Genomic DNA, 13,163 nt, shown 5'->3' with positions numbered 1-13,163 from the left:
CCTGTGCTCATCCCATCAGGGCACCATCCCCTGGCCTGGGCCTGCATCGACCTTATTTTAGCTTTATCACCTCTGTGAAGACCCTGTCTCTAAAATGGCACGTTCTGGGGTCCTGGGTTAGCACTTGAACGTATGAATTTGGGGGGAACACCGTTTAGACCACAACACCACCAGAGGTCAGATAAACACCAAGACCACTCTGTCTGCACCCCAAAACCACTTCTAAAATCATGTGGAAAGCCACCTTCTTCTCAGCGCTGGTCCATGTATGAGAACTTTTGAGAGATTAAAAAAAAAAGACTTTTAAAATAATACATTTATATGCATAAGAATATATTATGTAATAATTTATATTAATAACTTGATTATACCATCCTATATAATAAAACCCTAATATGCAAATTGACTGAACGGTGGAATGACAGGTTGCTATGATGCACACTGACCACCAGGGAGCAGACACTCAATGCAGGAGCTGCCCCCTGGTGGTCAGTGCACTCCCACAGGGGAGCGCCGCTCAGCCAGAAGTCGGACTCATGGTTGGCAAGCACAGTGGTGGTGGCGGGAGCCTTTCCCGCCTCCACGGCAACGCTAAGAAGCAGTAAGGGGTAGTGAGCAGTATAGAAGCGAGGGATCCTGGACTACGAGAAGATTCCCAGACTACAAGAGGGCGCAGGCTGGACTGAGGGATTCCCCCTCCCCCCCCCCGCCCCCCCCCCCCGCATGAATTTCCTGTACTGGGCCTCTAGTTAATATATAACATGTGTATTACTATGCTTATATATGTAGTATTACAACAAAGAATTGGTAGGCTTTGTATTAGAGATTTCAAAATAATGCCTGGATATATTGGAACCTGCAGGAAAATGTCCGTTCTGGGACTCAGAACATCTGAAGAGAATATGAAATATATGCAGTACTTTCAAAATTCCTCTTAGAAATGTATTTATCTGGTTAACTTAGTGATATTACGATATGTTATTTATAACTTAGTATGTTCATAAATTTATCACATGTGGCATAAAAATATTCCAGTTCACGTTATTTTGTAACGCATTTTATTTTATTTTTAAAGACTATTTTTTAGAGCAGATTTAGGTTCACAACAGCATTGAGAGGAAGGTGGAGAGGTTTCCCACGTGCCCTCTGTCTCCCCACATGACAGCCTCCTGTTGCCGGCATCACTCAGCACGGCGGCGCAGGTGTCCCTGCCGCAGATGAACCCACGCTCACACAGCATGATTGCCCCCAGTCCATCATTTGCCTTAGCGCCCACTCCTGGTAGTGTCCATTCTGTGGGCATGGACAAATGTACAAATACGCATATATCCGTCATTATAATATCATACAGCATATTTTCACTGCCTTAAATTTTTCTTTATTTTTATAATGTAGTAAGATACACGCAACATAAATTCACAGTCGTAAGCATTTGTAACTATGCAATTCAAGGGCATTAAGTACAGTCACACTTCTGTGCTACCATCACCACCTTCTGTACGTAGACCCATCCATTCATCTTGCAAAACTGAAACTCTGTACCCATGAAGCAATATCTCCTATTTCCCGCTTCCTCCCAGTCCCTGATAACCCATATTTACAATACACACACGGTCTGTTGTAGAAGAATGAGGAAAGTCAGCACAGCAAGGGAAGGACAGAGGAGTGGCTAGGACACTTTGACGTGTACCAGACATATTTTTGCCTCTGTCCATTCATAGGTGTAACTTTTTTACTGTGCACACTGGTTTGCAGCTTGCCCCTTTTTGCTTAATATATCTCAGTGCCTTTGCATATGAAATATGTCATCATTTTTAATACTCACATGGAAGTCCATTCATTGAAACAGTCCCCTTTGGATTCTGGGAGAAATCTTTGGGTTTTCCCCAATATGTTCATACAGTGAAGGACAGGACACAAAAAGTCAAGTACAAACGCAGACCTTTGTGAAACAGTGCTCTGATGGACCGTTCTCAGAGTTTAATCTCTGTCTACATCCTCAATTATTTCTGCAGGGTGAGTTCCTCCACTTAAGGTACTTTGAGAAAGGTATTCTGTATTTTTAGGCTTTTAAAACATTGCCAAATTGCCCTCAAGAAAGATTGTACCGTTTAATGCTTCCAACAGCTGTGGATGAGCACCCGTACTTTCCATCTCCAGCAACCTTGGGTATTGTCTCTCAAAAGAATCAAAATAATAGGTGGGTAGCCTGGCCAGGGTTGCTCAGTGGTTGAACATCCACCTATGAACCAGGTTACAGTTCAATTCCCAGTCAGGCACATGCCGAGGTTGTGGGCTCGATCCCCAGTGGGGGTCATGCAGGAGGCAGCCATTCAATGATTCTCTCTCATCATTGATGTTTCTGTCTCTCTCTCCCTTTCCCTTCCTCTCTGAAATCAATAAAAATACTTTTTTTAAAAAGGAATAGGTGGGTGTGGTTTTAAAAAATTAAGTTATAGGGAAGGGCTTATAATGGATAGCTATCAGCCTTCTTACTCTAATCCAACTCTCTCTCTCTCTCTCTCTCCTCCCTCCCTCCCTCCCTCCCCTCTCTGTAAATAATTTTCTATTCTGTTTCTTTCCCTGCCCCCTGGCACTTCTATTAGAATTTAAATAATTTTCTATTCTGTTTCTTTCCCTGCCCCCTGGCACTTCTATTAGAATTTACTTCCAGAAGTCTTTCCTATGTTCTAATTGTTCTTTTTTCATAACATCTAATTTGTGTTTTAAGGCATCTTTTTCTTCTTGAAGTCTCAGAAGAAACTAGTTAATAATGTGTTTTGCTTCTTAATGTAAGCTTTGTCTGTACCTTAAAGCACTCAGTTCTGCTGGTGTTGCTTTGAAAAGACAGATTTGTCCAAACATTAGAATAACTTTGCTGCTGTTTCTCCTCATTTCTCTCATGTCCCTTAATTCCCAAGAGATAATTTTCTTCTTGTCAACCGAATTCTCTTATTTTAATAGCCCTTTGTTGCTGGGTTGCTCTGCCATTGGGGACCTTCTCTCATGCTTCTGCCTGGCAAATCCTGCCCAGCCTCAGTAGCTGCCAGAGCCCCCTCCTAGGAAGCCTTTCTCGTGCCTCTCCCGGTGCCTGCCGGGTATATCCCTGCACAGCCTGATTTCCTATGAAGACTTTAGGGAAGACTTAAAATTGCTCTAGTGAGTTTCAGTCGGAAGAACTAGAGGGTATTTCAGGAATATCAAGTAACTGTCCGTTTACTCAGGATGAAATTAGTAGTAGGACGAGGTCCTCTGCTCCCCGTATATTAAACTAGCTATAATAATAGAACATCCACTCAGAATGGCTTTGGAAAGAGTTTATTTCTCTCAAAAATAAGTCCAGTCATATGTTGTTGCTGGAGTTGGATGAATGACTCACTGAGGTCAGGGCCGACGTCTCTGTAGTTCTCTTGGCCAACCCTTCATGGTTGCAGCATGGCTGCTGCCACACCTGCTATCGTATCTGCATTCAAAACAGGAAGACGAGAAGGAGCTTGAGAGCTGTGTCCTATTCATTTTTATCAGGAAAGCAAAGCTTTTCCAGGTGCCCCTGTAGAACGCGCGGCTCTTGTCTTGGGGCCTCGATCGCTGGGAGTAGAAGGATGGGGAGTATTGGGAGGACCTTGAAGAGATAAGTTTGTTGACTCAGAGGGATTTTCTGGAGCTGGGGTTTCGGATTGTATTCTGTCCACAGTGTTTCTTAGCATGCATCAGCATCACCTGGAGGGCTACATGGAGCACAGATTGCTGATCCCCACTCCCACAGCCTCCTACTCAGATGAGCTCTGAGCCGATGCTGATGCTCTAGGCCAGTGGTCAGCAAACTCAGTAGTCAACAGAGCCAAATATCAACAGTACAACGATTGAAATTTCTTTTGAGAGCCAACAATTTAAATTTCTTTTAAACTTAAACTATATAGGTAGGTACATTGTTATTAACTTAATTAGGGTACTCCTAAGGCTTAGGAAGAGCCACACTCACGGGGCCAAAGAGCCGCATGTGGCTTGCGAGCCGCAGTTTGCCAACCACGGCTCTAGGCCCAGGGACTACCCTTTGGCACGTTATATGAAGGTGATGACAATTTACAGCAGCGGTCGCCAACCTTTCGGACCTCACAGACCACCATGGTCCGAGGACCACCAGTTGACGACGGTTGATTTACAGTAACCTGATTTTCTCCTTTAAAAAAAGGGGGCCCTGGCTGGTTTGCCTCAGTGGATAGAGCGTCGGCCTGCGGACTGAAGGGTCCCAGGTTTGATTCTGGTCAAGGGCACATGCCCGGGTTGCGGGCTTGGTCCCCAATGGGGGCCGTGCAGGAGGCAGCCTATCGGTGATTCTCTCTCATCATTGATGTTTCTATCTCTCTATTTCTCTCCCTTCCTCTCTGAAATCAATATATATATTTCTGTATTCGTGATGCTGTGTCTGTACCTACAACACAAAGCCTTGCTGACCTGGGAGGGATGCCCCTCTTAGGGCCAGCCAATTCCTAGAGAGAGCAAGCACCTTGCTTGCAAGCCCACCTTTGGTGTACAAACCAGTCAATCCCGAGTCCATACCAGCATCCACCTCCTATCAGGACCCTGCAGCCAGATACTATCCTCTGCCCTAAATCACTGCAGGACCAGGTACTGGGAAATTGGGGACCATCCTTAGAGCCCAGAGCACTCCATAATTATTCACACTGTCCAGTCCAGTTTGCTTACCTTGCCCCCCCCCCCATCCCTTCCTGTGAAAGTCACCACAAAGGCTATTGCCACTTTTTTCTACTCGCTCTGCCCCTTATAGCCTGGCCTGTGCTTCGCGCTGTGGCCCTGCCGGGCGTGGTGCCTCCTGATAGGAGTCTGTGAATCTGGGAGTGTACATATGTTCATGGCAGTCACTTGCATGTCTGCATGCCTCCCTGTTATGGGGCCGGGGGAGGGGAGAGCTCCCTATTCCCACCAGTTGCTGGTGGGAGTGCACTTCTCGTGATTTCCCGAGAAAAGGAATTTTCTGAGCCTCGCACGGGAGGATGAGCTGTTGTAGAAAGCTTTATTTCTGTGGAATTAAACCCCTGAGTTCCCAAGCTCCCATGTCCCCTTGTCCCGCGGAGGAAGCAGTGTAGCTGTGGCTTCGGCAGAGCTGGAATCAGAGCCAGTGTCCAGAGTTTTCGCTCCATACGGGAGCAGTGTCCAGTCCAGCATCAGGCTAGCTTAGCTTGTGTTCCCACCTGCATCTATCAGTCCACACTGCGTGTGGGGTCCGCAGGGCCACATGGCCATATAGGGAACACAGGCAGAAGCAAAGCCAAAGGAACATGAGATCCCAGAGAGCCACGAGCCCAGAGAAGAGCAAACTCCTTTGTCTGCAGGATTATATATTCCCTTAAGAAAGCCACGTGCCTGCAACACAAATGCAGAGCCAAAACATTACCAGTGACGTTGAAGTTGCCTGTATATCCCTCCCAAAGACAGCCCCCCTTCCTGTTCCAGAGATAATCACTGCTTGAAATTTTGTGTTTTTAATGCTTTCTTTTTATTTAACTACATGTGTATTTTTCCCATGTTCTTCAGTGGTGTTTGGTTTTGAGCTTTCTGAAAATGGTATAATTTACTAGTAAGTAGACTTTTTTGTTTGTTACCCATGTTGTTTTCGGTACATTTCATTTCATTATTTTTATTACTGAGTGATATGTCATTATGTGAAATATTCCAGGTTTTTTTTTTTATACTCTTCTTTTTGGTCTTTTGTTTTGTTTACAAAAAAATTTTAAAAAGCTGCTATGACTGTTTTGTAAGTGTCTCTGGCAAATGTTGTGCTGCATTTTCTTAGGCTTTTTGAATGCAGGTCCCAACCCATTAGTGTTAGTGAAATTAATTTAGTGAATAGAGTAGAAAATATTAGTGCGCCTCAAACAGAGTAAGCATAGTTCCGTTAAAAGATATTTCATTCAGGTACTGAGTTTCAATGTCAAATGAGCAAGGTAATGACACATTGTTCTCTGTGGAGGTTCCCATTGCTCTGTAGCTTCACCATTTGGAATGGTCAGATCCCTTTAGCATTTCTTATAATGCAGGCTTGGTGGTGATGTACTCCTTTAGCCATTTTTTTTGTCCAGGAAGCTCTTTATTTCATTGTCTATTTTGAATGGTAGTCTTGCTGGATATAGTAATCTTGGTCTCAGATCCTTGCTTTCCATTACCTTGAGTACTTCATGCCATTCCCTTCTGGACTGTAGAGTTTCTGATGAGAAATCAGATGTCAGCCTTATGGGAGCTCCTTTGTAGGTAATAGTGATGTGTCTGGGCATAGGCCTCTTTGGGTTCTTCCTTGGGGTTCTCTGTGCCTCTTGGACTTGTATGACTTTTTCCTTTACCAGGTTAGGGATGTTTTCTGTCATTTTTTCTTCAAACACATTCTCTATTCCTTTCTCTCTTTCTGCTTCTTCTGGCACACCTGCTATTCTAATACTAGAGGCCTGTTGCACGAAGAGATTCATGCAATAGGCCTTCCTTTCCCCTGGCTGCTGGCACCAGTTTTCCTCCGGCACCCGGCACCCAGGCCTTCGCTCTGGCTGGGCTCCTGCCGGAGCCGGCCCCAGGGCCGTGAGGCTTTCGCTGCTCCGCCGGCCCCAGGGCCATTGCTGTTCCAGTCCCCGGGCCATCAGGCTTCACTCCACCGCTTGGAGCCTACGTATGCAAATTAACCGCCATCTTTGTTAAGTTAATTTGCATACTCTCCTGATTGGCTGGTTAGCGTAGCAAAGGTACAGTCAATTTACATGTTTGTCTATTATTAGGTAAGACTAGAGGCCCGGTGCACAAAAATTTGTGCACTCGGGGGGCGGGGGCGGTCCCTCAGCCTGGCCTGTGCCCTCTCGCAGTCTGGGACCCCTCGGGGGATGACCACCTGCTGGCTTAGGCCTGCTCCCCGGGTGATTGGGCCTAAGCTGGCAATCAGACATCCCTCTGGCAGCCTGGGAGCCCTTGGGGGATGTCCACTTGCCAGCGGGGAGCAGGCCTAAGCTGCAGTCTGACATCCTTAGTGCTGCTGAGGAGGCGGGAGAGGTTCCCACCACCACCGCTGTACTGGCAGCCGTCAGCCTGGCTTGTGGCTGAGCAGAGCTCCCCCTGTGGGAGCGTACTGACCACCAGGGGGCAGCTCCTGCATTGAGCATCTGCCCCCTGGTGGTCAGTGTGTGTCATAATCACCAGTCATTCCCAGTCTTTCTGCTGTTAAGGTCAGTTTGCATATTACCCTTTTATTATATAGGATAGAGGCCTGGTGCACAGGTGGGGGCTGGCTGGTTTGCCCTTCAGGGTGGGGGTCCCCAATGGGGTGCCACTGGGGTGCCTGGCCAGCCTGGGTGAGGGGCTGATGGCTGTTTTCAGGCTGGCCACACCCCCTTTAGGGTGGGGGTCCCCACTGGGGTGGTCTGGCCAGTCTGGGTGAGGGGCTGAGGGCCGTTTTCAGGCTGGCCAAGCCTCCCCGGTGACGGAAGCCCCCAGCCTCTCCTTTTTTTCTTTTTTTTTTTTTCTGGGATTTATTTACCTTCTATAATTGAAACTTTGTAACCTGGAATGGAGCTCAGAGCCAGCCAGGGCTTGGCTTTCTCCATCACCAGGGGCAACCCAAGGCTCCAGCTCCGTGGCCAGGGCGGCTGAAAGCAGGTATCTGGAGCTTGTTTAGCTTCTATAATTGAAACTTTGTTGCTTTGAGTGTAGCTTAGAGCAGGCTGCGGCAGGCGGGGAACCTTGGCTTCCTCCATCACTGGAGCAAGCAAGCCTCCTGCTCGCTCCAGCTCTGTGGCTGCCGGCCGCCACCTTTGTTGGCGGTTAATTTGCATATCTCACTGATTAGCCAATGGGAGGCGTACCGAAGGTATGGTCAATTACCATGTTTGTCTACTAGGTAAGATTGTTATGTTTCATGTTGTCCCACAGCTTCCTTAAGCTGTCCTCCTGTTTTTTAATTGTGGTTTTTTTTGGGTCTGAGTGATTTTTTTCAACCCTGTCTTCTAATTCACTGATTTGATCCTTAGCTTCCCCTAATCTGCTGTGTATTCCTTCCATTCAATGTGTTCTTTATTTGTGCTATATCATTCTTTATTTCTGTTTTCATAGTTCCTATGTCTTTTCTCATGTTGTTGAGCATCTTTACTATCTTATCTCCATTTCATTTATTTTTTCTTCTGGAGAATTCTCTCATTCTTTCATATGGGGGTTGTTTCTTTGTCTTCTCATTTTGGCTGTGAGTTTCTATGCAGTCTCCACTTTCGGGTCTTCGTTTATCAGGCTCCTCTCCAGCAAGTCTTCTGTGGATTATTCAGGAAGTTTTTCTGAATTTTGGTTATAATTCCAGTTTTGTCCTGGGAGCATGTCCGTGCAGCATCCACTTACTTCACCACCATTTTTAATCTCTCTCCCAGGAGCTTTTTCAAAATAACCATCAACTTCCCAAGTTTCCAAGTTTTCACAGGATTCTGATAGGTCCACCCTGACCAGTGAATCCTTCCCCAGGTTAGGTGTACAGGCCTCTATGGTCAAGCACCTCCCCCTGTGCCATTTGACTTCTGTTGGGCATGTGCTTACCTCCCCCTCACAATCAGATACCAGAGCAGGCAAAGGAGGGCCTTAATCCCCTTGGAGGGACAATGCTGTGATCCCCTGGAGTGTGTGAAGCTGGAGCTTCCCGGTGAAGCAAATAGGCTTATGCTCCCCAGCCCAGTGCTTCTCAACCTGTGGGTCACGACCCCTTTAAATACATCCTGCATATCAGATACTTACATTACGATTCATAACAGTAGCGAAATTACAGTTATGAAGTAGCAACGAAAATAATTTTATGGTTGGGGGTCACCACAACATGAAGAACTGTATTAAAGGGTCACGGCATTAGGGAGGTTGAGAACCACTGCCCCAGCCCTTTATGCTCAACAATGTCCGATTCCCTTTGCTTCCTTATTAATAACTATTATTAATAACTATTAATAACTATTTAACTACAGTTACAACTTGTCTTCATTTGTGTGGGTCTATTTCTGGGTACTGTTTTCTATTTCAGTTTTCAATGTGAACATTGATATAATATTGTCTTAATTACTCTAATTTAATAAGTTTCAGTATCTGGTAATAAAGCTCCCTAGTCTTTTTTTTTTTTTCTTAAGTCTTTGCATATTTGTATACAATTTGGGTGCAGACTCTTAACTTCATTTTTTAAAAAAACACCTTATTCGTATTTTTTATTGAAGTTGCCTTTGAAGAAGAGAACTTATATCTTTACAAAATTAATTCTTCTAATCCAAAAATATAATATCTCTCTCAATTTATATTGGTTAATGCAGGGGTCCTCAAACTTTTTAAACAGGGGGCCAGTTCACTGTCCCTCAGACGGTTGGAGGGCCAGACTTTAGTTTTAAAAAAAACTATGAACAAATTCCTATGCACACTGCACATATCTTATTTTGAAGTAAAAATACAAAACGGGAACAAATACAGTATTTAAAATGAAGAACAAGTAAAGTTAAATCAACAAACTTACCAGTATTTCAATGGGAACTATGGGCCTGCTTTTGGCTAATGAGATGGTCAATGTCCGCTTCCATATTTGTCACTGCTCGTCGTAACAAGTGATGCAAGTGTGCATCAGTTAGTCTAGATCTGTTTGGAGATTTCAGATGTTTCATTCTGGAAAAAGGCTCTCCTAACTTCAAAAAAAAGGCCCTACTAACTGCAAAATAAAAAAAAAAATAGACCTCCTAACTTAAAAAAAAAATAAATCCTGACTTGTTCTTACCTCGGTCCTCAGGCAGCAGCAGGCTCTGCACAGGCAAGCTCCTGACTCGTCCGATCACACCCGAGACTGAGAGGAGAAGTGGAAAGACAGAGAGAAGGAGGGGCGTCAGATAGTGCGGCACACATTCCACACATGTGCACTGCGGGCCCGGGACGAGTCGGCTGCTAAGCAACAGGCAGTGGCGGCAAAAACACCCGGCTGGCCAGATAAATGTTTTCGGCGCGCTGTATGTGGCCCGCGGGCCGTAGTTTGAGGACCCCTGGGTTAATGTTGAGTAGAGTAGAAAATATTAGTGAATGTTAGTGATTAAAAAATATTTCTCCATAAAGATATTACCCATTTTATTAAATTTATGCCAAGTGTCTTTTCTGTGTTAAATCGTCTTTTAAAATTCTGAGTATATGCTGGTTATATTGATTTTGTTATATTGATCATATATCCAGCTACTTTTCTAAACTTTCATTGTTTTGTTTTTGTTTTAAATATATTTTTATTTATTTCAGAGAGGAAAGGAGAGAAAGAGAGAAATATCAATGATGAGAGAGAGTCATCAATGGGTTGTCTCCTGTATGCCCCACCGTGGGAATCGAGCCAGCATCCCAGGCATATGCCCTGACCAGAAGTCGAACCCGGGAGCCTTCAGTCCACAGGCCAACACTCTATCCACTGAACCACACCGGCCAGGGCAACTTTAATTGTTTTTAATAATTTATAGATTATGTCAGTTTTGGTTCTTTTTGTTTTTTACATCTTTTATTGCAGATGCTTAACAGTCTGGATAGACAGTGATAGTAGGCATTGTTGTCTTATTCTTAATTATAAAGGGGATATTTTTAATATGTTTCTGTTATGAATAGCTTTTATAGGTATTTAAAAAATCAATATAAGGATTCTACTTATTTTACTTTTTCTCATGAGCAAACATTGCATTTTATTAAATATTTTGTCTGTATTTTTTTGAGATAGTTTTGATTTTGCCTTTAATCTGCCAATGTGATGAATTGCACTTGCAGATTTCTAAAGTGAAATCACTCTTGCATTCCAACAGTTAATCTAACTTGTTCATAGTGTGCTAATTTATTTTGTTTGGGATGTTTGTATCATTGTTATTATGTAAGACTGATTTATAATTTTCCTTGTCTAGTTTCAGTATCAAGTTATACTTGTCTCTTAGAATGAGTTGTAGTGTGTTGCTTTTTTTGCATTCTTTTTGGGAGTTTGTATAATGTTTGGAAATGTTTGGAAAGAAACATTTCTTGGAAATTTGTAAAACATCTTGTTCTTCTGTTTTCTTTGTGGAAAGATGTTTAATTACTAGTTTAATTTCTTTAATGTTTATAGGACTATTTAGACTTCCTATTTATTCTTGAGTCAGTTTTTGCTTGCTTTATTTTTCTAGCTCCTTGGCCATTTTGTCTGAGTTTTCATAAAGTTTATAACTTTTATTTATCTTTTTAATTTCTGCACAACATTGGTTATATTCTACTTTTATTTCCTATTGTTTATCTATTTCTTTTCTCATTTTTTCCCTTAATAAATCTTATAGAGGTTTGCCACTTTGTTAGTCTTTTCAAAGAATTAACTTTGACTTTGTTGATTCTATTGTATGATTTTTTTTGTATTTTACTAATCTCTTCCCTTTTTAAATTTTCTTCTCATTTCTTTAATTTTATTCTGCTTATACTTATTCTAAGTATTTTCAGTCTCCTTTTCCAATATAAGCATTTTAGGCTTCTGTATTTTTAAGTATCACTTTGTTATCTGACAACTTTGATATGCAAGTATTTTCATTGTTTTTCAATTCTAAGTATTTTAAATTTCTAAATGATTATTTTTGACCTTTGTGCAATTTAAAATGTTTTCAGTTCTCACCCAAGGGTTTTTTTTAAAAATTTATTTTTAGATAGAGAGATATAGATATATATAGAGAGACAGATTGCCTAGGTATGTGCCCTGACCAGGATTCGAACCTTTTGGTGTATGGGATGACGCTCCAACCAACTGAGCCACCTGGCCATGGCCTAAACTTCATAATTTTTTTTTAACTTTAACTTTTTTATTATTGATTTCAACCTAAATTGTAGTTAAGAGGAAATCATTTCTGTGTCATCTGTCATTTGATGTTCCTTAAGATGTGCTTTATCCTATATAATAAAAGCATAATATGCTAATTAAACTTGAGGTCCTTCTGGACGACCTTCTGGACGAAGCAGGAGCTGCAGGGGCCGAGGCAGGCGGGGATCGAGGCCGCGGTGGGCAGGAGCCGAGGCAGAGGCAATTGCGGTGGCACCAGGGGCCAAGCCCCTTGCATGAATTTCATGCATTGGGCCTCTAGTGTGATAATAAATGTTCATTGTTTTAAGCAACTAATGTTTGGGGTAATTTGTTACACAGCATTAGATAGCTAATAGAATGTGTGACAGACTTGTCTCACCAAATCAATCTCTCTCTCTCTCTCTCTCTCTCTCTCTCTCTCTCTCTATATATATATATATATATATATATATATATATATGTTTTTTTTTAAAAGAAGTAATATGCAAATGAGGTCAGGACTCCATAATGGTCATGACCAGCTCAGGAGGAGGGGCCGGGTACGACCCCAAGCCTGAGAGAACAACACGCAGGTGCGGCCCGGAGCCCGAGAGATCAACACAGAGGGGTGCCTGCTCCGAGCCTCTGACACGGCTGGGGGCAGGCCTCCAGCGGACACATACACACACACACACACACACACACACACACACACACACGGGGCACCTGCTCCGAGCCTCCGCGCCCCGGGGAGTGGGCCTAAGCCGTCAGTAGGACATTCCCTGAGGGCTCCTGGACTGTGAGAGGGGGCAGGCTGGGCTGAGGGACCCACACCCCCCAGTGCACGAATTTCATGCACCGGGTCTCTAGTCTATATATATGGCTAATATGCAAAGTGTCCCCTCAGGAGTTCGACCAGGAGATTGGGAATTCAATCGCTCGCTATGATGTGTGCTGACCACCAGGGGGTGGCGTCGAATGAAGGAAGTTCCCAGCCGGCAGCTGGCAGCCAGGGAAGGAAGGCTCCGGCCGGCAGCCAGAAGGCCCCAATCAGCTCTGATCACCAGCCAGGCCTAGGGACCCTACCCGTGCATACATTTTGTGCTTCGGGCCTCTAGTAGGCTAATAAGTGGTTAATTTTTGAAAATGGATTCTTGCATGAATGAGAAGAATTTATATTCTGTCATGATTAGGTTCAGGTTCTCATGTATGTCTATCAAAAAAATCCTGTTAACTGGTGCTTTCAAATCCTCTGTATCTTTACTCACTTTATTTTCTTTAAAGAATTTTTTACAATCCTCACCTGAGGACATGCTCATTTATTTTAGACAGGGGGAGGGAGGGAGGGAGG

General features: G+C 43.7%; 1 protein-coding gene across 1 annotated transcript in view; it reads left to right on the top strand.

The window, feature by feature from the left end:
* Positions 1 to 536: 536 nt before the first annotated feature.
* Positions 537 to 13,163, top strand: part of LOC102418333 (rho GTPase-activating protein 44-like) — a 51,647-nt gene continuing 39,020 nt past the window's right edge. The window contains exon 1 of the mRNA XM_014449369.2: positions 537 to 601. Coding sequence (XP_014304855.2) covers positions 537 to 601 — 65 coding nt within the window. The remainder of the gene's footprint in view (positions 602 to 13,163) is intronic.

This window comes from Myotis lucifugus, unplaced genomic scaffold (assembly GCF_000147115.1).
Source record: "Myotis lucifugus unplaced genomic scaffold, Myoluc2.0 scaffold_1155, whole genome shotgun sequence".
Taxonomy (NCBI): domain Eukaryota; kingdom Metazoa; phylum Chordata; class Mammalia; order Chiroptera; family Vespertilionidae; genus Myotis; species Myotis lucifugus.
The sequence above is the reverse complement of the archived record's forward strand: the minus strand, read 5'-3'. Positions and strand labels throughout refer to the sequence as shown.